Source organism: Megalobrama amblycephala, linkage group LG4 (assembly GCF_018812025.1).
Source record: "Megalobrama amblycephala isolate DHTTF-2021 linkage group LG4, ASM1881202v1, whole genome shotgun sequence".
Classification (NCBI taxonomy): domain Eukaryota; kingdom Metazoa; phylum Chordata; class Actinopteri; order Cypriniformes; family Xenocyprididae; genus Megalobrama; species Megalobrama amblycephala.
This window is the reverse complement of record NC_063047.1, coordinates 20,674,360-20,699,701: the sequence shown is the minus strand read 5'-3', so window position 1 is coordinate 20,699,701 and position 25,342 is coordinate 20,674,360. Positions and strand designations below refer to the sequence as shown.

Below are 25,342 nucleotides of genomic sequence, written 5' to 3'. Positions count from 1 at the left end.
AATGTGTCTGTGAAGTTTCAGCTCAAAATACCCCATAGATTTCTTTTAATTAATTTTTTTAACTGCCTATTTTGGGGCATAATTAGAAACGAGCTGATTTCAGGTTGCGGCCCCTTTAAATCGCGCGCACTCCGCCCCCTCCCGAGCTCTCGACTCTATCACAGCATAAACAAAGTTTACACAGCTAATATAACCCTCAAAATGGATCTTTACAAAGTGTTCGTCATGCATACTGAATGCATGCGTCGGATTATGTGAGTATTGTATTTATTTGGGTGTTTACATTTGATATTGAATGAGTTTGAGGCTGTGCTCTGTGGCTAACTGGCTAACACTACACTGTTGAAGAGATTTATAAAGAATGAAGTTGTGTTTATGCATTATACAGACTGCAAGTGTTTAATAATGAAAATAACGACGGCTCTTGTCTCCGTGAATACAGTAAGAAACGATGGTAACTTTAACCACATTTAACAGTACATTAGCAACATGCTAACGAAACATTTAGAAAGAGAGTTTACAAATATCACTAAAAATATCATGTTATCATGAATCATGTCAGTTATTATTGCTCCATCTGCCATTTTTCGCTGTTTTCCTTGCTTGCTTACCTAGTCTGATTATTCAGCAGTGCACATCCAGACGTTCTGCCCTTGTGTAATGCCTCAATCATGGGCTGGCATATGCAAATATTGGGGGCGTACACCCCAACTGTTATGTAACAGTCGGTGTTATGTTGAGATTCGCCTGTTCTTCTGAGGTCTTTTAAACAAATGAGATTTATATAAGAAGGAGGAAACAATGGAGTTTGAAACTCACTGTATGTCTTTTCCATGTACTGAACTCTTGTTATTTAACTATGCCAATATAAATTCAATTTTTAATTCTAGGGCACCTTTAAACTAAAATTAAAATGAATACTGAAAATATAAAAATAAAGGCTAATTCAAAATACCAGTAAATACTACTACATATAATATTAAATAACACTGGTATTTGTGTGACAAGAAAAAAATAAACAATAAAACAGAGATGCAAACTAGTCTTAGTTCCAGGTACAGACTATTCAAATTATTTTGACCTACTCTTTGTGATACAAGGAAATTGGGAACTGATGGGTGGAAATTGAAAATAAAGATGTTTTTCTTGTTTATAATCGATCATTTAATCAGTTCTATTGTATTTATTTATTGTTTTATGTTTTAATATTCTTTTATGACAAATGTATGTTTCTTTCATGAAATGAAATTTCAATGATATTTCTAATCCTGTCGCACATGTATATGCATTGGGTTTCTGAAAGTTTCCATTGGCATCTGCAAACAATAGGGTGATAAAGTACAGATATTTAGAAGCAGATATGTACATGGTTTGAACAAAAGTAAATTTTTAATAGGTCTTGATTTTCACAGGTACATTTAGTTTCCGAGAAAGAGTGAGCCCCTGCCCTTTTAATCGCTAAAAGTAAAGTGTTCTTTCGGTCGTACTGCGCTGCCCCCTGGGACGTGATTTTGCCCCTGCCCCAGCGGAGGTCAGTGCACGCCACTGAGTGGGAGGGATCTTCTCATCAGAGAGCATTTGATTAGACAAAAATCTGAATTTTTGCTAAAAGTGAATTAACATATAAATATTTAGAAGTACACTAAAAAAGACCAAATCAGATTCTGGAGCTCAGAAATATCTTCCCTACAACTCTTATTAGCATGATTCATCACGCATGACGTGAAATCTAATTAAGACTTTAGGGATCCAGGAGAGTGATTCTTCTGTTGCTGGGCAGCTCTTCATGATCTAGAGAGCTTAAACTCATTATGTTTCCATCTCTTGGGACACTCTTTAAAAAATATACCTCAGGATGAGTCATGTAGTCACTAGAGCCAAGTACGAACATGCTCAGCTCATTTTCTTATATAGTACTCATTTATAGCAATTAGCCCTTCCACTAAGAAAAAGCAATACAGATAATAGTAATGTGTTTCTACACAACGGGATTCATTAAGAGGGCTAGCCTTTTGTTCTTTTTGCCCAATCACCGAAATGCAAAAGGATATAAAGAGATCATTATACATAATTATAAAGCTATTGTACTGTGAAACCTTTTCAGTGACACAATGAAAAGCAGTTTTGAAGTTAATTTGGGAGTTGTTGTTTTTTTATGCACTGGAATTATATTGTTTGGACTTAATTAAGTCACAAAATAAGCAGATGAGCCACTGTCGAGTTGACTTATCATCCATTTTCTGATGCATATCAATGTGAATCATCCTAACACAGATGTTCTTAACTGAACCGGTTTCACAGTGTCACGTTTGTATAAGGTCAGCACATTGCAGGGTTCATGTTTGGCAGACTCAGTGGATTGTCACCAGTTTGCATTGTTTGTAATGCAAACCATTTGCAACAATAGGAACTAATATTCCATCACACTCATGCTGCTTGTGACAGAGAATGTATTTTATTCTTATTACATTTATTATTAGGATAGTATATTACAATAAGTGTATTTTATTAATATTAATTGTATATATTTCTTTTTTATTCTCTTTTAATCACACACTCTTTGAGACTTTTATCAAATGAGCTCACAGCATGTATATGGAAAGTGGTTGAAAAAGCCACTTTTAGCACCTATTAACTGAAATCACTGTAATTAAATACGAGGAATGACGTATCATAGCAATTACATCCCTAGAGGGACCTCGCTGATTTTAATCTTTGTGTGCCTCACTGCCTTCTATTAACATTTTAAAGGAGAGTATAGCCTTAGAGTGTATAAGGCAAAAACACTCCAATAAAAAGCCACAATATCCATCTAAATAAAAAAACAGCACCTGAAATGAGGTCTATACTGATGAATGTAATTTGAATGCTTTATGAATTACTAGATTCTATTTTGTTTCCCCAAGAAGAGCTGAACAGGAGTCAAGATGGCTGGATTGCAGAACATGTTCCATTTATTGACAGAACTATTCAGTGTATCAGACAAATGAGGAAACATATACAGTGACAAAGACAAATTTGCTGAAGGACTGAACCATCTGTAAATAGAGTGGATTCAGTTTCAGTTTGCAATCCACATTGACATTTTTGTACAATGCAGTGGGCATAAAAATGATCTGCTACATACAGCATATTCAAAAAATACAATTCATAAATGTAGTGATATGACCACAGCTGCTAAAATTAATTGAATTGGATGCTTCAAATGTAAGTGTAACTGAGTTTTATTACCACAAAACAAAGAAATCAGTGGCAAGAATCCAGTGGTTTCATCACATTGCATCATTTAAAGATGTGGTATTACTTCTAAGAGGAAGTTCCTGAGAGTACAAAAACATTTACATAAATATTCAATTATGAAACACACAAATATAACACATAAAGTAAAGCGTACCCAAAATATACATAGTCGTGCCGTTAAAATGTGTACACCACACCTATATTTTCTCAGTGCTGGAATAAATGTAATTATAATATTTCAAATAATCATAAATAAATATCCTTACTGATTTAAATAGTTTCAGCATACAAAACACAGTAACATATAATGTTATCCCATTGAAATGATTTCAGTGTAATACATTGTTTTTTTGTTTGTTTTTTTACTTTTGTCATTTGAGGTAGACACAAAAATTACTCTTAAAACACCCAGATTCACTTGTGTCTTCACAAATGACTTTGTGCATGACTTTTGCTCAAGTACTTTAATTGCCAATGAGGATTAAAAACAATTTAAGTCAGCATGAAATTGAAATTAACACTATTTTCTAAATTCTTGTTATCGATTTTATTGTTAATGATTCATCCATGCATGTTTCATTTTTGTTTTGACCTTGTAATTTTTAATCAATATGCTCGATCTTCTTGTGAATCAACACTTCTCTCTGGTACATATGTCAGACTTCTTAAATCCACTTAAACTCCGTCCCTTTCTTACAACCGACTACAAGGTTGTGTTCAGATCTGCTTCCATCTAATCAACAACAGATAGATAAGATGAAGTCGCGCCCCATCTTTTTCTTTTTTGATCATATGTTTCACTCAGATGTATGTGACAACATACACAGCAAAATCCCCAGAGTTAAATCAACTCTGCTCAGATTACATATGGTCCCTTTCTAAATAGTGTTAAAATAACACTGAAGCAGAGTTAAATTAAGTAAGTAATGATTGTGCATTAGTGATGAACACCTGCTGCTAACAAGCAGAATCACTGAAGAAATAAGAAAAAACACAACAACTACAATTGATTTAAGTCACAGCCTTATTAATTGCTTAATTATCTCATTAACTTTAACTCTGCTTCAGTGTTACTTTAACACTATTTAGAGAGGGACCATATGTACTCTGAGCAGAGTTGATTTAACTCTGGGGATTTTGCTGTGTAGAACAAAATATCTTCCTGGATGTTTTCCTCCCTAGTATTTGGGGTCCTGGGTAAATGCTGATCATGTACAATATTTGTAAACATCAAGGCTGTAAATACATGTATATGCAAAAACCAAATATACAGTATACACAGTTCATTAATACTTGTGGGGCCACAGAACTAGATGATGTAGTGTTTCAATCACATTTTAGTCAGTGATTATGATGAATCTGGAGGTCATACCCAGTACTGATTGTTTCGCAGGGTGGGGTTGGTGGTCCTGCAAAGCTGTGAAACTTCAGGCTCCACGTCTTCAAAAGAGCACAGAGACACAGATGGGCCATAATGGGAGTTTTCACTTCTGGTTTGCAATCTAGTTACGGCTGAACTTCCAGCATTTCTTGGAGTAAGAGGAGTGACGGTTACGACCGGGACAGTTGCAGGCCAGTGTAGCTGGTCTTGATGGGACGGGTTGTCCGGTTGAGGACCTGATGTGCTCTTTAAAGGCTTTGGTTTCTTCCTCTGTTTCCTTCTTAAGAGCAGCACTGAAACGACCACAATGATGACCAGAAGTAGAAGAGCAAGAAGGGGCAAAAGGATGATCATTGAGTTTGAGGAAGAGCCCGTCTGGGAAACTGACTCTACTTTTATTGGGTTATTATTTATAGGATAAATCTCCTTCACCCCATGGGTTGGTTTCAGGTTTGTGGTACCCATATCAATGCTGTTTGAAATACCCCAACGGTTGCGACCTTTGGATCTTGACCCGGATTTGGTCACCCGTTGTGTCGTATGCACAGATGGAGGTGTTGAGGATGGAAACAAACTCATTGCAGCGGTTTGGTTATGAAAAACAGGTCTGATCGTAGACTTTGGGATCATTGTTGACATCTCCAAAGTGGGAACATGAGGTATGATGCTGAAAACGAAAATTCCATTGGCAGGTTGGACGTTTTTGGCTTTAAGCACAAATCTGAAAGAGTCGTTTACTTCATGAACACCCGTCAGGTTTGCCTTCAACTCTATGGCCAGTTTCTCCTGCTGTAGTTCACTAAAAGTGAAAAAGCTCACAGATTCGGCTTTCCTTCCCTTGCCGCTGATTGCCCTGACAATCCTGCCGTTCTCCGGTAGTGATGTAATTTCAAACAATGGATCATCACCACTCAACAAAGCAAGTTCAGACACATTTAGCAAATGTGGCTTCAGCTTAATTCGAATTCCGTTTGGAAACGTTGCTCCTTCTGTGTACTTAATGAGAGGTTTCACAGTGATATTAACTACTTGGTTAGTTAGGTTCGCTTCTGATGTAAAGGCCACAAACTCAAAGTTATCATGGGACGACTCAAGGTTGACCATGTGATACCTTAGCTTTTCCGCCTGGAGATCATCTTGACTGAAAACAGTAACCTCCTCATTGTCCAGTAGGAGTTTACCGTATTGTGGCGGTACTGTGATTTTATAGTGCACTGTAGTGTTTTTACCATTGGTCACTGCGGCGAGGTGTGACCGTGTGAGGGTTACAGAGGTGTGTCCCTGGTCCAGCAGCACCTCTGTGTTGTTAACAAGCAAAACAGTGATCTCTATCACTTCCAGATTGAACAGTTTATATAACGGACGATGATGACCGTCGGTGACGCTGAAGTAGAACGCTCCAGATGAAGGACTGCCATCGTGGACAAATAACACCTCTCTGTTATTGATCTGAGCCTGAGAGAAGGAGTCCACCGACTCGTTCAAGCGCTCTGCAATGGCTAGGAAACCGTTGCTAGGTTTGCTAATCACAGTGTATTGGATTTCAGTGGGTGGGTTATCCAGGTCAACCACACTTAAGTTGTTGGGTCCGATAGCCACAGTGTCCCCCTGAACAACTTTGAGGCTGGGGGCTTTGGTCTTCAGAACAGGTGGTTGATCATTTATGGGGATTATAGTGATGTTGAATGTTTCTGACACGACCTCTGTATCTAGGGGCCGGGATGGTGGTTTGCTCTTTAGGTTGAGATATACATCAAAGTCAAAATGGTCACGGGTGGTCTCTGAGTTGTCGTGATGGTATGTGATTCCATACTTGTTTAGAATAAACTGAGAAAAATTGGGCTTTTCTTTTGTAAGATTTCGTTCCCCAACAACGATGACGCCATGCTGTGGAAGAGATGTGACCTGGTACCAAACCTCATAAGAACTGCGCTTGGATTCAGGTTGTTTAGTCATAAGATTGGATGCATCCAGCATTGATTTGTCAATTAGCACTTTATCGCCTTCAGTTACTTCCACACCTGAAAAAAAATAATAAAATAAAATGATACATTTTCTTTGACAAAGCCATGACATTTCAGTCAGAATGACAGTATACCTGACCATTTTTTAGGATATTAATATGATGAGTTTGGTTCCAAAACGCGAAAAACGCCATTTTCAAAAAATTGAGTTTCCGCCAAAATCAGTATTGTATCTGGTCGGTATTGCAAAGTCATTTATTAATTTTGCGCATTAAAAATGTATTAAAAATGCGAGATCCATCGTGTTATTCTCCCTTTCTTTCCAAAACGCGACAAACGCCAGTCTCCTTTTTCTGCAGAATGCGATATATCTGCTCTCAACCAATCACAGCGCACCATTCCATACACTGTAAACATTCAAAAAAAAAAAACTTTTTTAATACAAATGTACTCGGCAAATGTGTTTATTTAATCGTGCGGTGGCGCCAGATACTCTTTAATTGGTAATGACAAATAATTCATAACATTAACAAGATGACCATTTTGGGAGCGACAGCTGAATGTATTTTTAGTAAAATGCCTGAATATAAGATAAATATTGGCAAAGTTTAGACTCTGTCATATATGTGAATCAACTTACTTTGTTGTGTATTTTCAATTTGAAAAATAACTTTTATATTAATGGATTAATTGCATTTTGAAAAAAAAAAGTATCATGGATTTATTGCATTTTTGGAAAAAAAATAATACGTTTTTATAATAAACTTTTTAAAATCAAAATGTAGATTTGAATTTTTTATGTTTTTATATCCAAAAGATGCTATGTGAAAGTTTGAAACAGAAAATATTCGTTTTCATCTTGCCACTTTCTTGGTAAAGAAAACACCTTTTTACTCAAAATAATTAAAATGTTATTGCGTTTTGGAACCAAACTCTTCATATTAATATTTAATATATATTTTTTATTTAATATTAATGATAATAATAATTAGAAGAAATGTTTCTTGAGTTCCAAATAAGCATATTAGAATGGTTTCTAAAGGATAACGTGACACAAGACTGGAGTAATGACTGCTAAAAATTAGGCTTTGCCATCACCGGAATAAATTACATTTTCAAAAACATATTAAAATAGAAAACAGTTATTTTAAATTGTAACAATATTTCACAATATTATGTTTTTACTGTATTTTTGATCATATAAATACAGACTTGGGGAGCATAAGAGACTTATTTCAACAACATAAAAAATCTTACTGACCCTAAAACTTTGGACAGTGGTGTAAATAACTGAATATTCAACTTTATTGACTGTAAACCATTTAATATTAATTGTTTTTGTCAGATTTTTACACTGTACCTTTATTTTTGAGGAGCACAGAAGTTTGTTCAGGTCCATTATTTTCGTAAGAAATGTCAATGTCAAACGTCTGGGTTTCAAGCATAGCAGGAGGTGACGACACAGTAAATGAGAACTTATCTAGCGTTGCCCATCCCAAAGAGGTCCCATGACTTTGCTGATATGCTACTTGACTCGCATCCACCTGTAAACATTACAGTTACACGAGTAACTAAAAAGTGTAAAACATGAAAAAATAAAATGTGAAAAAAGCCCCCCAAATCCTCAAAAAACCTTAGACATAAATGTAAAATATTATTTCCTGATATAATTCTTATTACTCTCTTTCAGCATATCAACATTGTGTCATTCTACATTTGAAGTATCAGCACAAGCTTGTATTGGCACCAATTCCTCTTGGGTCAGCTAACTAGGACATGTTACATTCAGCTTTCAAACATGACAGGCTTGCAGATTATGCTCATGGTTAAAGTAAATTTATAATTCATTGCCTTGCACTCTGATATGCATGGCACTGATGTGGGAAAAGAGGTTGGAAACACTCACCATTTGTTGTGTGAAGGATGAAATATCTGTTGTGGTCTTGTCTGCCAGCAAACTGACCAGTTTTCCAAATTTAGGAGGATTGATCACAGTAAAATAAATGGTCCGATTTGCGATGCCAGTATCGTCATTTGTTATGGCCTGAAGAATGTTGTTTGAAATCAAGGATAAGGAGCCTAGACGAAAAAAAAAAAAAAAAAAGACCATAAGAATAGCCCTGGAAAATTCCAAAACAACACACTAGTCTTGTCCAAGCTATAAACAAAACCACATTGTCTGGTGTATAGTAGCTCATGCGCTTTGAAATGTGAATGTTGTATTTTTGCTTTGTTTTTTTCTTGGTAATGTTAAACAGAAGTGGATCTGAACAAGAAATTACAACCACAAACAAATTTGGAAGTTATATTTGCTTCAAAAGTGTAAACACGGTCAAAGATTGAGGGAAGGAAAGTATTCTGAGATCCTGTTTCAGATCACTTTTATTTTAAAGCACATTAGAGTGACTGAATTCAAACAACTTTGAGATATATTACATGAAGGATTTTGCTAAAATAATCTACAGATTTCTTTCATGACCTTAATGGAATGTCATCCTTTCTGTATTTATAGTTTTCTGTTGTGTCTAACTATTTGAGAGAAGCCCTGGCCACTCACTCAGCACAAACGCCACGAGAATAGCTTAACAGGATGTGGTGTTTGTGAAGCATTTGTGAAGGGTTGCTCTAATTTTAACATAATAATGAATCTATTGGTCATGCTTACTGCTAAATTACAAGCTTAATTATTATTTATTTATTTAACAGTATTCCAAACTCTATCCAATGTTACAAAAATGGATTAGGAATAAAGCAATAAAATAAATTAGAAAGTAACACAGGGGAAAAAAATACTACTGAACTTCATGAACAAATAAATTCAGTTCATTAGAAGTCAGGCGCACTTCTCTAAAACATTACGGATGAAGCTATTTCAGATGCTACAGTTTAGTTAAGTGTTTCTACAGCCATTTATATAAAAAGAAAGCAGAAAATGCAGAAGTTGAAATTGCAGCAGTTGTTATTTTCTCAGACAATGATGTTTTTTTCTAACTCTGGTATTAAATGTGGCATATGAGTGTTTCTAAAGTTAAGCAAATGACTATACTCTAATAACTTTAGGGACTTTTCACAGTGTTCAAAGGCTCTCTACTGAGTTATTTTTAGCACGACATTTAAAGCCATTTTGTTATTTCATGGTTTGGTTACACTAGGATTGAGAAACCATGAAACACTGTGTTGATGCTCAGACAGAGACTAAGAAGTCTGAACTGAACTATGAGTGGGTGGAGACAGCGTTGTTGACTTTATACAGAGCGGAAAGGAGGCGTCAATCTGGTGCTCTGACTTGGCATGCGAGACAGCCAGATGCTGACCTCACTGCTGTGAATAACATGACGTTATTTTACTCTTAACTCCATAAAAAGAGATGGAGAGCCCAATTTGTTCAGGTACTTATACAGGCTGAGTTTCCATACAAAATTAAGATATGAAGGAGTACTACAGAGATCTAAAAGATGGTCTCTCCAATTATTTTTTCTTCTAATCTAATATTTAATATCACAGAAAACCATTTCCTTATAGATAATCTGTGTGTGACAGAATACACCAGATCACTGCTTAAAGATTCAAAAATTGAATTTACCTTGGCATAGTTAAATAACAAGAGTTCAGTACATGGAAAAGAGTCTCAAACTCCATTGTTTCCTCCTTCTTATATAAATCTCATTTGTTTAAACGACCTCCGAAGAACAGGCGAATCTCAACATAACACCGACTGTTACGTAACAGTCGGGGTGTACGCCCCAATATTTGCATAATGCCAGCCCATGTTCCCAACATTATGAAAGGCATTAGACAAGGGCAGCCAGTTAACATCAGGAGCTGCACACAGCCGAATCATCAGACTAGGTAAGCAAGAACAACAGCGAAAAAATGGCAGATGGAGCAATAATAACTGACATAATCCATGATAGCATAATATTTTTACTGATATTTGTAAATTGTCTTTCTAAATGTTTTGTTAGCATGTTGCTAATGTACTGTTAAATGTGGTTAAAGTTACCATCGTTTCTTACTGTATTCACGGAGACAAGAGCCGTCGCTATTTTCATTTTTTAAACACTTGCAGTCTGTATAATGCACAAACACAACTTCATTCTTTATAAATCTCTCCAACAGTGTAGCATTAGCCGTTAGCCACGGAGGACAGCCTCAAATTCACTCAGAATAAAACTTTAACATCCAAATAAATACTTTACTCACATAATTCGAAGCATGCATACAGCATGCATGATGAACATCTTGTAAAGATCCATTTGAGGGTTATATGAACTTTGTAAATGCACTGTATTATAGTCGACAGCTCATGTGGCAGGGAGCACGCGATTTAAGGGGGCGGCGCCGAGTGTAAATCAGTGCATTGTTAATGATGCCCCAAAATAGGCAGTTAAAAAAATTAATTTAAAAAAATCTATGGGGTATTTTGAGCTGAAACTTCACAGACACATTCAGGGGACACCTTAGACTTATATTACATCTTGTGAAAAAGCATTCTTGGGCACCTTTAAGTTCACCTGATGTTAATCAGCATTACCTGGAAACACCTTAAGAGGTCCAGCTTTCTCTAGAGTAAGAACCAGGGCACGAGCTGTAATACTGAATATCTGTCTGGGAGCAAAGTTCACACCATCATTCACTTGAAAGTTGAAGCCTCCTGCCATTGGGCCTAACAAGCAAAAAGAACAAACAACATCATTTCCAGGAATTCACATAGTTCACAATGAACTGCACACTTTTGAAACCTTCGATGCCACATGATTTAACAACTCATTTTATGTGATCTCATGTAATACACTTTACTAAACATGGTGTCTCAAAAAACAATGAACACATATATTCAGTATATAAACTCAGACACAATCTTCATTAAAGGCTCCATCTTAATCTTAATCTAATTTGATTTATTTTTCATAACTAATCCTGTTGGATGAAGTATACCATGTCTAAACTGCAAGACAAAGTAATTATTCCGTAACATGGTTTCACTCGAACCAATTTTCGCCTAAAAAGGACAAGAACGGGAGGAACGATGCTGTGCTGTGATTCTAAGCACAACGCTGACATCTAGTGGTTGAAACACAATGGCACAGACCTTGTGAAGGATGCTTTTTTGAAATAAATGAAGATGGTTGTTTATGATATCTCACCACTATGTACAAAAAGCAGTTGTCGCTGGTCAATGTGAGCTTGAGTAAAGTTCATGATGGGCCTGTTAGGGGCAGTCTTCAGAGCCAGGTGACCATTGCTGGGTTGGGTAATGAGGTACTCCAGCTGCTCTGGGATCGTGTCCTCATCTTCTGCATTCAGATCCTCACTGGTGATTTCTGTGACAGAGTCAACCCACACCTGAGTAAACAATCAAACAAATAATGAGGCATGGATTACTGCTTGAAAGGCTTGTAGTTCATTCAAAAGCTTAGGCTGAATGGCAACTGGCATATTATAAGGAAAATTAAATTTATTAAATAGAAATTTGGAAATCCCTGAATAACATGTTTCAGCTGAGACACTCTCCTGTGCCCTCATGGTACACTGATATATCAAGTCATGGTACACTGATTGAATCTTACTCCAGCTAAACACAGTTTAGGGGAAACAAGTTTAACTCAACTATTCTGAATGCCGATCTTCTAATCAGATACCAAAGAACAATACAAAACACACAGAAGAGATAAAGAAGCATCCTGACTCCAGAGTATTTTTTGGATTCCACACTGTTAAAAATCTGCCGGATTATCTTGATTAATCAACTTCAAGACTGTATTGTATACAGAGGTATAAGCAAGAATCAAGAGAATCAGGAGTAATCAATAGAGACACTCTGTCAGCAGTTAATAAAAACAAACAAACAAAAATATTAATGACAGAATACTAAAAAATAAATGATTTATGTTTTGCCCGCATGTCACATCATATCTGTACAGAAATGTAGCTCTGGCTGTGGGAAGCACAAAGTTGAAAGTTTGTTGTCACATGAATGAGGAAAATGTATAATGGATCATTAAAAATGGCAAACCTCTGGGGAATCACCAGTCTTGAAAACAAGCAAACAAAAAATGGTACCGCAGAGCGCCATTATCATAAAATATCAAAATAAACACTGTCGTCGGTTTCAAGGTAGTAACATACTAACTGTTCATGTTAAATTAAAGTAATACTGTTTGTATGTTTTATAACAGGGCCTCAACAGTGTGCGAGATTGTTTTGCACAATTTTAAACATCCACAAAAGTTACGCATATCATGTGGTGAAGATACACTCAGATATGAATATAAAATAAAATAAATAATACACGTGCAACTTACTTGGTACTTAAAATGAGTATAAAATGCTAAATAATAGTTAAAATAGTTAATAGGTAACAGTTGTAATTTCTGTATACAGTAAAAACAGCTTGTGAAAAATATTAAATTCAATAATGTTAAATATTTGTTAAATGCTGTTTTATTTATCTTATGTTATATTTACGTTGTTTTATTTTTGTAATGTAATGTCCTTTTGTAAAGTCATACTTCTGTCATAGCAGGCATATTGTTTTAAACTGCTTTTACAGTGCTTTTATTAATCGTGTAATAGTTTTTTTTTGGTGAATTGTATTAAAACCAGAACAAAAATCCTAATAATCAAACTAAATCATATTAATTATTAATGTAATAATATAAGGAACCCACATCAATTAAAAACAAAAACGTTCAAAAATGTATTGTTTACGTTTTTTATAAATAGATAATAACAGATGAGATTTTGGTGGTATTTTACCCCGGTTTCCACTTCAGAAATCTGGCCACCTTACTCCATCATCGACTAGTCAGCGTCGACTCGACTTTAATCAAGTCGTTCAACCCCTACAAAACACTTAACTAAACCAGACTGTCAACATTTGTAATAAAAATGAGCAAAAATGCATTTTAAAAGTAGCAGTAGTGAGCCACCTTGTGGGCATTATAAATATTTAAATAGTTGTGTTTGAAATCAACAAGCAAAACCATTTAAAATCGTGTCATTTGAATAATTAAAGCTAGAGGAAAACCTACTGAAAGTACTGAGGGTTTTTCAGCTGACAAATCTCTAAAGTTCGAAAGCATGAAGCTGAAATGTCTTGAGGAATCTGAAGCATGTGGAGCAGCCCATTTTACTGTCACTGGTCTGTGATCTGTGACTTAGACTTCTCTTGAAGTTAAAGGCAATAATTTTCATGTGTACAATGAGTAGCTTGGTCTTATGGGTCTCAGAAACAACTGTGTACTCGTCTCTATTCTTCTTTGACTGATGGAGAACAAAGGGAATGCCAGAACACACAAAATAAAATATTAAAACAGTACACAAATTTCAACATCTTTTATCCAGATCTCCGCAGAGTTCTCATACTCCATAAAACATTCTCAGGACTTGAACCTCAGCTAACCTCTGTCATAAAAAGAGGTTTATATATAGTAATCTCACCCTGAGAACCCTGTTGGCTGTAATGGCCGGAGGCTCGTCATTGACGGCTGTGATCTGGACATGCACAGTCCATGGTGCACTGTGTTTTCGCAGGTCTGTGTCATTTGCTGTGACAGTAAATTGGTCCTCCGAGGTTTCGGTGTTGTCGTGGATATAATAAATAAACTCCTGCTCCACCTGCCATGTAAAAACAACAATATCTACATTTTACAAAGAGAAAAAGTGACTAAAGATTAACATTTTTTTAAAAATAAAACTCTAACATAAATAAATATAATAAAGTAATTGTCTTTTCATAATCTATTCTTTCAATATAATATGTTCAGAATTGGAAAAATGTACCTGCTTCCTTGTAAAGTAAGTTGTGGAAATCCCAGGAAAACGTGAATTCTCAATGCGGCCATGGAGGGGACCCTCTGAGACGTAGTACACAAAATTGAGGCCTGAGAAATGTGGGTTTGTAACTCTGATGATGTCCTCTGTGAGAGCTTTAGATGCCCCTTCCTTCAGGGTGATATTGGATACCTCAATGGGTATAAGGCGTGAGATGATATCCACAGACATGATGATGTCACTGATCTCTGCGACCCCGTTGCTGGCCTCCAGGGTGAATGAATCACTCTCTTGGCCAGGTGCCACCTGTACATACTGAATGTTGCCATCATTAACATCTCGCTGGGAAAAGGTCACTAATGGGTCCTCTAGTGTTCCTTGGTACTGATCTTTACTCTCAATAAAATGCCGTAAATAGCCATGAGATGGAGCAACTTTGATGGTGAAAGTTATTTCTGAGGGTGAACTAGCCTCATGAGTCACCTGAAGAAAAACAGGAAAGACATAATATTTTATTTCTGTATCTAACATCCAGTGTTGGGCAGCAACTAACTACAAGTAGCAACACTACTAACTTAAAGGATTAGTTCACTTAAAAATGAAAATTACCTCAAGCTTTCCTAGATGTATTTGACTTTCTTCTTTCTGATGAACACAATCGGAGTTATATTAATAAATATTGTGACGTGTCCAAGCAATATAATGGCGTTGAACGGGACCAAGGAGTATGTACTCCACAAGGCTTCAGGGGGTTGATAAAGGCCTTCTGAAGTGAAGCCATGCGTTTATGTAAGAAAAATATACATATTTAACAAGTTATAAAGTATAATATCTAGCTTCCGCCAGACAGCCTTCTGTATTCAACTTACGAAAAAAGTGTAACTGATGTTGCTTCAGTTACGCTTTTTTCGTAAGTTGAATAATGAAGGCGTAGGACGTAGCGTAAGCGTTTTGAACTGCGAGAGTCGTTACACTTTCTTTGTAAGTTAAATAAGGAAGGCAGCCTGGCGGAAGCTAGATATTTTACTTTATAACTTGTTAAAGATGCCCTAGATTCAAAAATTTAATTTACCTCGGCATAGTTAAATAACAAGAGTTCAGTACATGGAAATGACATACAGTGAGTCTCAAACTCCATTGTTTCCTCCTTCTTATATAAATCTCATTTGTTTAAAAGACCTCCGAAGAACAGGCAAATCTCAACATAACACCGACTGTTACGTAACAGTCGCGGTGTACGCCCCCAATATTTGCATATGTCAGCCCAATGAGCCCATGATCGAGGCATTACACAGGGGCAGCCAGTATTAATGTCTGGATGAAAGGCATTAGACAAGGGCAGGACGTCTGGATGTGCACAGCTGAATCATCAGACTAGGTAAGCAAGCAAGGACAATAGCAAAAAATAGCAGATGGGTCAATAATAACTGACATGATTCATGATAACATGATATTTTTATTGATATTTGTAAATTGTCTTGTATTGAATGTTTCGTTAGCATGTTGCTAATGTACTGTTAAATGTGGTTAAAGTTACCATCGTTTCTTACTGTATTCACAAGGAGACAAGACTGTCGTTATTTTCATTATTAAACACTTGCAGTCTGTATAATGCATAAACACAACTTCATTCTTTATAAATCTCTCCAACAGTGTAGCATTAGCCGTTAGCCACGGAGCATAGCCTCAAACTCATTCAGAATCAATGTAAACATCAAAATAAACACTGTACTTACGCGATTAGACATGCTGCATGACGAACACTTTGTAAAGATCCATTTTGAGGGTTATATTAGCTGTTTGAACTTTTTTTATGTTGTTTAAGGTAAGCGCGAGCTCCGTGGGCATGGAGCACGAGAATTAAAGGGCCACACACCCTGAATCGGCTCATTTCTAATTATGCCCCAAAATAGGCAGTTAAAAAAATGAATTAAAAAAAATCTATGGGGTATTTTGAGCTGAAACTTCACAGACACATTCAGGGGACACCTTAGACTTATATTACATCTTTTAAAAAAAAGTTCTAGGGCACCTTTAAATATGGATATTTTTCTTACACAAACGTATCGCTTTTGACAATGAGTATGAAGCTCAAGAAAGTGCATCCATCCATCAAAAATGTACTCCACACGGCTCCGGAGGGTAAATAAAGGCATTCGGAATTCGCTTCAGAATGCCTCTATTTACCCTCCGAAGCTGCGTGGAGTACATTTTTGATGGATGGATGCACTTTCTTGAGCTTCATACTCGTTGGTCCCGTTCACTGCCATTATTAAGCTTGGACGTGTCAGGATATTCATTAATATAACTCAGATTGTGTTCATCAGAAAGAATAAAGTCAAATACAACTAGGATGGCTTGAGGGTGAGTAAATCTTAGGGTAATTTTCATTTTAAAGTGAATTATTCCTTTAACTACATTTTTATTTTCAGCACATTTTTAGCTCTTTCCAGTAACAAGCTACTTTTTCCAACAAGTACTCATAAAATGGCCCTTTTCCAACAAGTACTCATAAAACAGCATATTAGCATAGTATTCTAGTATGCTACTCCGAAATTTAGCCTCTCTCATAAAATCAGAAAGTCAGATTTATTAAAGTCAATCATTCATCCTAAATGGTCCATATGTAGCAATGGAAAGTCTTATTCATTCTAGTGAATGAACATAAGAGCCTTCAAACAACTAAACAAAAACCTGTGATTGGTAAAAGATATTAACCTACAACAGAATTCCCTTGAAGCAGCAATATATTGCTAAAAATTGCCCAATAAAATCTACAACTGATGTTGATATTTACCTTGAGTTTACTGCTCTCGATCTTGACTGGTTTCCCCTCCTCCACCAGCAAGGATTTGTTATGAAGGATGATGGGTGGCCTTTGATGGCTTTCCAGGTACACCTTCACATGAATTTTAACATCAAGTCGAAGGTCTTTTGCTTCCACCACGAGTGTAAAAACATCAGCAAGATTCTTACTGTTGTCATGATGATAAGACAAGTAACCATTTCTCAGGTCATTCTGGGTGAATGACTCTGTTTTGCTGTCTTTTAAATACAGACTGGCATGTTTTGGAGCCTCTTGGACTTTGAATATTATTTCATCGTCATTTCGGATGTCAAGATTTGTATCCACACTAAAGTTAGCATTACTAAGCGTCTTGGCTTGCCCTTTCTGAACCAACAGGCCTGTGTTGTTGCCAATTTTTAAATAAGCATCCTGTGCGCTAATATCCAACAGAGAGGACACATAGTGCTTGCCATCTGACACAAAGAGGACAAAACGACCAGAGTTCATTCCATGGTGAATAAACAGCACTCGTTTCTGTTCCAAGTCTTCTTGGCGAAACTGGTACAGCTTATGTGACGTGTCATTTACAAGAACCAAATCCCCCATCGGGATTCCACGCCGGGTGTAAACAAGCTGCCCATCACTAAAGTCTGAATCTGCGTCATGGTAGCAAAGGTCATCGAGTGTAAGTAATCTCTGTCCATTTCTGACAACATGAAAAACTTTGTCTACAATGCGGATGGGTTTCTCATCATTAACCAGCTGTATTGAGATGTTAAAAATGCCTTCCTTGGAACCAATGTAATTATCTCTTATAGAAAGCTTTGTTTCTGAACCTGTGGAGGCTATGAAGGTAAAACTATCAAGAGTTGTTTCACTGTCATCATGAACATACATAATATGCTCCTCTAGAACATCCTGATTGGTAAAGGACATAATATTGTCAAAGTCTTTGGTAGAGTTGGACAAGTTGATTCGCATTAGCTTCCCATGGTGCGGCATCTTTGTGATCGTATAGTACATTTTCTTAGTGCTTAGAGTTTCAGCAAACAATTCATCCTTTGTGATGAGTTTGCTTTCACCTTCAAGAAGTGACAGCCCATTGTTTGTCATGAAGATGCTGTTGACATCTGCTTTGATATTAATTCTAAAAATGTGACTACCAGAATGTGCATGCTTTGAGAATACGTGGAAAACAAATTCATCACTGGTGTCCTCATACGATCTTTCCACAAGTTGGTATTTGACTTTCAGATTTGTGATATCCCTTTGACAAAATGTGGAATTCACATCCAACTTGGCATTATTCACTTCAATTATTCCTCTTTTTGGTAAAGTGAACAATCTAAAATAAAGCTCATCCTCAGACAAGCTCACACCGTGTGCTGTTGCATACAGATGCTCAGGGTCAATTACAGCTTTCGTAATTTTGTCCAGCTCTAGGGGTTCATTGTTCTCGATTGTGTAGTCTATCCACTTTACCTTTATGGGAAACACTAGTTCTTCAGTAGCTCTGGAGGCCACAGTTACTTTACACTTGAAGTGGTCAGTACTATTACTCGTTTGAATGGACTGGTAAGTGCTGAGGTACCTCAAACGCTCCTTTTCAAGAACTCTTTGGGAAAACGAGCTGGTGATCTTCCACTCTCCACTTGAGTGCATCCTTTGGAGCTCACCAAATCTTGGTGGCTCAATTACATCATAACGAATGTCAACCACCTGCTTGACTGCATTTGTCCAGACAGCCAGCTGGTTGGTGCTTAACAGAAACATCTCTCCTTGAGTCACTTCCAGACCCGTGTTATTGGAGATTTTATACTCAAGTCCCACAGCCATTATTCTAAGCACCACTGTGTTACTCACCTTCTCTCCATCACTGACTCTTAACACAATCCTTGAGTTCCTCACACCCGTGTGGACATAATTTATCTTACCATCTACAAGAGCTGAATGGGAGAAAGAAGTTACTGGTGTACCAGCATTGTTTTCGTTCTCCAAATATCCTGCATCGGCATTAAGGTTCCCTAACACTGAATAAAAAAGGTCTGTGTAATTGCTGTCAATGTCTATGGCCTTCAGAACATCAGTGGTCAGTCTCTTCTTGGAGTTCTCCAGAAGAATAAACAGATTCCCCTCAGGTAGACTCAACTCAGGAGCATCATTGGTTGGTGTAACAGTGACATTATATCGGTACAACTTGTGTCCCTTCAGATAGCTTGGCACCTCCTTTCTGCTACTGGAGAATACAGAGAACATGAAGTAGTCCTGTGGGTCTTCAGATCCCCCATGGATGTACATCACCCTGCCGTGCCACAAATCCAACATGCTGAATGTATGCTCAGCCTGCTCTTGGTCTACATCAAGCCTAAGTTGACCATGCACCGGCTGCTCTTCAATCCTAAAGATGATCTGAGACTGACGGATGCCAAGTTTCTTGAAATCAAGGTTTACTTTAATATGCTTAGAATCCAAGGCTCCCCGACCCCCTTCCGGGACAACAAGGTTCTTAAGCTGTAGAAAATTGTGTCCGTACTTCTTGACAAGACCTTTGGCTAGGGTGGACACATCGGTGGGTGGCAGCTGAGTGACAGAGTCAACGAGGGTCATGGGAAGGGTTGTTGGGCTTACTGTGGTGCTTATATCCAGCTCCTTTTCAGGATCACAGCCAACAGAGATGTCTTTGGTTACCACAGCATTGGGGAGACCCATTTTGACATCATTTATTTTAATGTCTCTAAAGCATCCTTTGAAGGAGCCACCTTTAACACGCTTCCCTGCTACCGAGGAAAGACCCACCTTTCTGACCTCAGAGCGTGTGCCGTCATCGATTCCCCCAAGGAAAAGGAAACCTTTCAGATGAAAGGCTTTTGACCTTGAGCTTATGATGGACTTTCCAGTCTCTCCATCTACTGTGAGTTGGAGGCTTTTTGGCGTGAAAAAGAGCTTAACGTCATGCCATTTGTTGTCGTTGATGAAGGTGAGGGAACGTAGTTCTGTTTTACTTCCATCTTTACCAACCACAGCAAGAAGGAGACCTTTCTGGATCTCCAGGGCGACAAAATCTCCCTGTCGAGCTGAGCTGTACATGATGATCCCTTCTTCAGCTGATGTGTGGATTGAGCATTCAAAAGCCCACTCATGTTGTGCCGTCCAAGGAGGTAGGGATATGTAAGCCTGTGAGCTGAAAAAACTGATCGGGTCATCCTCATTGGCAAAAAACTGTGGGCTGCATCCTAGGGAAACTTCATAAACATTCTTGAATCCAGAGTAGGACCTCAGCGATGAAAGTAGATTGTGCTGATTAAATATTACTTCATCGAGGCAACCACGGAACCCATTGAGATCGCTGGACAGATAAGCTTGATCCAAACCTCCCGTACCACCCACATATAGGCCGTTGTTGATGTGCAGCTCTCGCTCTGGGCCTGGCATTCGCAGGCTGGTCTTGGAGTGGTTGTCCACAGTCAGTGTGACATTATAGATTTCATGGAGAAGCTCTGCAGTGTGCCAGGCCAGATCATTTAGCTGGGTTCCACTGTCTGAGAGAAGGATCTGCTCTCCAGAGCCCAGATCCAACCTTACCTGTGAATGACAGAAAAAAAGCCTTAATACATAGTCTTAATACATAAAAACACAAGAATTTTTATTTTGGTAACACTTGTATGGGGAACACATATTCACTGTTAACTACGACTTTTGCCTCGATAAACTCTTACACCCGGTTTCACAGACAAGGCTTAAGCTAGTCCTAGACTAAGATACATGTTTGGGCTGTTTTAACAGAAAGTAGCTTGCCCTGACATATCCTAAAATACGTCAGTGCATAAAAGCCACTTAAGTAGCCTAATTAAAGCAAGACCTAATCCTGGCTTAGTGTAAGCCCTGTCTGTGAAACCGGGCCTTAATATACTGCTTATTAATAGTTAGTAAGGTAGTTGTTGTAGCATTTAAGGTTAGGTTGAGGGTAGGATTTAGGGTTATAGAATATGGTCATGCATAATAAGGCATTAATATGTGCTTTATAAGTACTAATAAACAGTCAATATGCAAGCTAATAAGCAACTATTTAACACTGAGAAGTGTTCCCCATACTAAAGTGTTACCTTTATTTTTTATAAAATACACTATCCATAACCCATAACCAAGGATTTTCAGAAAACCACAAGGTGATGCTAGGTGGTCTGTGGAAATTTTTAAAGATTTTTTCCCCAGAGTTAAATTTTTTTTTTAATAAATCTTTTAATTTAAAAGCATGCTGATTTAATATTTATTGTGAAAAGTACTTTACAAATAAATCTGAATTGAAAAAGTTTCATTTTCATGCTACGTTAATACATAAAATATTAAAGTAAACAGTCAAAGTATTTAAAGTAAATGTTTTTGAGATAATATATTAATAATTTGCTTTGGCTTCAGTACAGTTACAATATAAAAGCCAATTATTTAATTTATGAAAATATATGTTGTCGTTATAATATCTATAATATTTTTTACACGGTATAAATAAAAATATATATAATTATAATATATATATATATATATATATATATATATATATACTGGATTGCAAAGATTGCGAAGTTAATTATCTGGATTGCAAAGAAAATGTGTATGAAAACTAGCACTTAATTTTAATGAAATGATCTTCCATGCTGAAAACAGACCATTTTTACTCATTAGCATTTGTCTACAGTAAATTCATGAAATATCACTCTCCTTACATGAGACAGCTAAGACAATCCTGTTAAGACATGCTGAATATTTAGCTTTTCCTCAACTAAAAGCAATTATAACTTGTGATGTGCTCGGAAAGGGTCACAGCCAAAGGATAGCAAAAGCACAATTTAATGACCTGAGATAAATGTGAGAGTTCAAAGATACTTTCAATTACAGGAAAATCCCACTTCAAATCGGATCATCACAATCTGTTCTGTTGTAGCCCTAAGATATCCTGTATAAAAGGAATCTTACGTGAGTGCCACTGAGAGAAATGTCAAAACCAAAATCCATTTCAGAAATTCAGGCAAAGTTTTTGAACCGGACTGTGGGAGTTTATTCAATATGATCCAACTCTAGCAGATCCTCCAGTCATGTACCTACTTCTCTCACAATGTCAACTAAGCTCACATTCTTCAGCCCTTAAGTCAGTGCAACCATCAAATTTGTATTGGATACCTTAAAGGAAGTAGCCAAAGTGGAAGAGTCTGTGGTGAAGCAATGCAGTATCATAACTAGGCATGAATAAAATTCACCACTGCATTTTATATGAAGAGAACGGTGTTGAGTTATTGTCTATTTAACATAATCCTTACAATAGTTCTAATTAGATTATTTTCAAACCCAGACAGAATTGACATGTTCCCACAAGTAGTTTTGTTGTGGTAGATCTAAACATTGCTGGGGGTGAAATAGCAACACGTGACTCACCTGCAGTCTGCCAGCATTCATTTCCAGCAACAGGAAATCATTCTGCCCTGCAGCCAGGAAAAGCAGGCCACTCAGACTGGAGGTGCGGAAACGAACGTGCAGTGTGTTACGGCTAGACGTCTCTGTCCCTTTTAACTGCACAAATCCATCACCATAGAATGAAGCTGCAGATAAGAGAACATCACTTATGATTTTTTTTTTTTTTTTTTTTGCCCTTAATGCTTCATGAGTTCATACAAATGAAGCAGAATGAAGCTTAAACTCACTTTCATTTCTTTGCCTATTGTAAATTAAACTTAATTACATCACTTTCAGTTACACTTTTAAACAACTTCAATTTATTGGAAGATTTATGTACAATTAAATGGATTGTTCACCCAAAAATGTACTTTTTTTTTATTTCCTTACACTCATGTCATTCCAAACCTTTATTTCTTTTCAGTGGAAAACCAAAATAAAATGAAGGGGAATCAATCTGTATGATTGCAACAATCTTAAAAAAATTTCTTCTTTTGTATTCTTCAAAATCATACTGGTTTGGAACGTCATGAGGGTAAGTAAATGAAAGATTTTTCATTTTTGGTTGAACTATCCCTTTACATTTTGATTTTCACATAGACATTAAATAAAAGTGACTGAAGGAATAAAAAGAACCCAGCAACATTGTCTTTATAGGACAGCCGGATGGCGCCAGGGAAGCACTGTGATACCCATGTGCATGTGCTGGCATGCTCTGCCCTGACAGCACCCTATTCTCAACATAAAAGACTCTGACATAGCCACATTGTCTTAGCCCTGCTGTCCATTGATGGAGGCCTGGACGCAGCTGTTTTCTAACGCAGTCACTCCACAACACCCTTTAATCTACACTAATGTGTTCTACACTTTCATCTACCTCTTTTACTATAGTATTTACACCCCTCAATTTGTATGGGCACAGAACACTTCTACTGAAATGGACTGAAATGTCACACTGGTGTTTAGTGTAATTCTGTCAAACTATGCAAGTTTATTGTGGTGTCATTAGTCATTTGTGATGCTACAAGTTGCGTAAATAAAAATTCTGTTTGAATGAATATTTATTAGTTTTTAAGTCCCTTGTTTACAATGCTCAAAACACCATGCGAATTTCAGTGAAGCAATTTGATTGGCTGGCACAAGTAGCTAATTAAAATTGTGAAAAGAAAAATTATATTATGGAATATAAGATTACAATAACATTTACAGTGCAATGATGAGTAATTATATGTCAAACTGCTCCACATTGGTCTAAAAATGCAAAGAAGCAATATTAAGACAAAACATTTGATCAAAAGTCTATCTACAATATTGATAAACATTATAAATCAAGGTCAAACTTTGTGGTTTGAGTTATACTAAAAAAACTGAACTGACAGTAAGAGAGGAGAAAACTAGGATGCCACTATCTTTAGTCTCTTTTTATTGCACATAGAGGACTTGCATCTGACATCTTAGAGATTTTATAAGTCTGGACACTGCTCTCCAAAAAAAATACCACAGAAGACATCAGACATCTTGATAATTCATTGGAGCTGCTGTTGTGAAGCTCAACAACTGCAACTGATGCAACAATTTAACACAAATGACACTAATATTCAAATGTTCACCACAGGAATCTGCTGATAGGACATTTGGCTCTTTAAATAATGCTGGATAGTTCTCTGAGTTTTTTATTTATTTATTTATTTTTTTAACAGAGACCACTTGAATAAGCATCCAGGCTAATAATATGCATTGCTTTCATAATGCAGTAATTCATCAGCATTGAAGCATGTATTTCATTATTAATAACAAAAAAAGCTGTTCTCAGTATCTAGTGCTGACATTTGACAAACTGTGAATATGAAATCTATGAGAGCCACAAGTCTGTGCAATCATGACTGTTACATTCTGTACATAATTTTAGGCTCATGGTATGTGGCACATTCAATACTGACTAAGAACATGAGTTTTTTTGGATATAGAAGAGTCAACTGCAAACATGCATATTTCAGTATATTTGTTTGTATTAATGTCAGTTATTCCACAAACAGAATATGAAAAGACATTCTCACTATTACACAGACAGCAGCCATAAGAAATACTAAGGCTGGTTGTTGAAGTCATTGCCATACTGCCCTCTGGTACGTGAAACCGCATAGAAAGAAACGTAATATTTGGGGAAAATCAAGGATCTGCTCTTGCTGAATCCTCCAACTCAAATGTTTTACACAAAGGTAAGAGCTGAAATGTCCTTCTTACTTGCTTTACATTAGCCATACTTGAGCAATTTAAACAACTTACCCCCTTGTGCGAGTCCGACAAAGAGCAAGAGTAGTCCGTTTAAAAGGATCGCTCTCATTTTAACATCAGTGCAGAGTGTTCATTCCGCGTGAAATGGAGAAAGAGTGTGTTTTAAAGTCATCGTATTAACAGATTCATGGCTGCTCGGTTACTCCTCACTTTAAAATCTTTTCACAAACTTGTCCGGTCGAGCAGCAAGCGGGGAGCAGTGGAAGAGAAACTCCGCCTCCGAGTCCTCGAGCTTTCTCTAGCTTCAGATATTTGCCCCTCACCCCCACAACAACACCGACAAGTTATCGTATAAAGACCGCATGTTGTACCTACTAGGAACAGTTATTAACTTCAGAATATAACCATATGCATTTAATACATAGGGGGATACATGAGTGTTTCTTGAACAGTGAAAATAATATTACAACACACACTTATTTATATATTTTAAATACTTTATATATATATAAA

General features: G+C 36.8%; 1 protein-coding gene across 1 annotated transcript; it reads right to left on the bottom strand.

The window, feature by feature from the left end:
* Positions 1-4,267: 4,267 nt before the first annotated feature.
* Positions 4,268-25,342, bottom strand: cspg4ba (chondroitin sulfate proteoglycan 4ba). Its single transcript, XM_048188205.1, has 10 exons — positions 24,881-25,342; positions 22,577-22,740; positions 17,159-20,731; positions 14,371-14,844; positions 14,029-14,205; positions 11,733-11,931; positions 11,120-11,251; positions 8,492-8,664; positions 7,946-8,129; positions 4,268-6,642 (listed from the first exon to the last, which is right to left on the bottom strand). Exons 1-10 carry the CDS (start codon positions 24,936-24,938, stop codon positions 4,607-4,609), a joined length of 7,170 nt encoding a protein of 2,389 aa, XP_048044162.1. The 5' UTR covers positions 24,939-25,342; the 3' UTR covers positions 4,268-4,606.

Bases quoted from the DNA above. Each gene is read 5' to 3' on its own strand.
- cspg4ba (XM_048188205.1), bottom strand. From the start codon at position 24,938: ATGAGAGCGATCCTTTTAAACGGACTACTCTTGCTCTTTGTCGGACTC. The intron at 14,845-17,158 runs GTAAATATCAAC...GTTTTTCTTCAG, and splicing joins TCGAGAGCAGTAAACTCAAG to GTGACTCATGAGGCTAGTTC. The intron at 6,643-7,945 runs GTACAGTGTAAA...ATTTTTTTTCAG, and splicing joins TGTGCTCCTCAAAAATAAAG to GTGTGGAAGTAACTGAAGGC.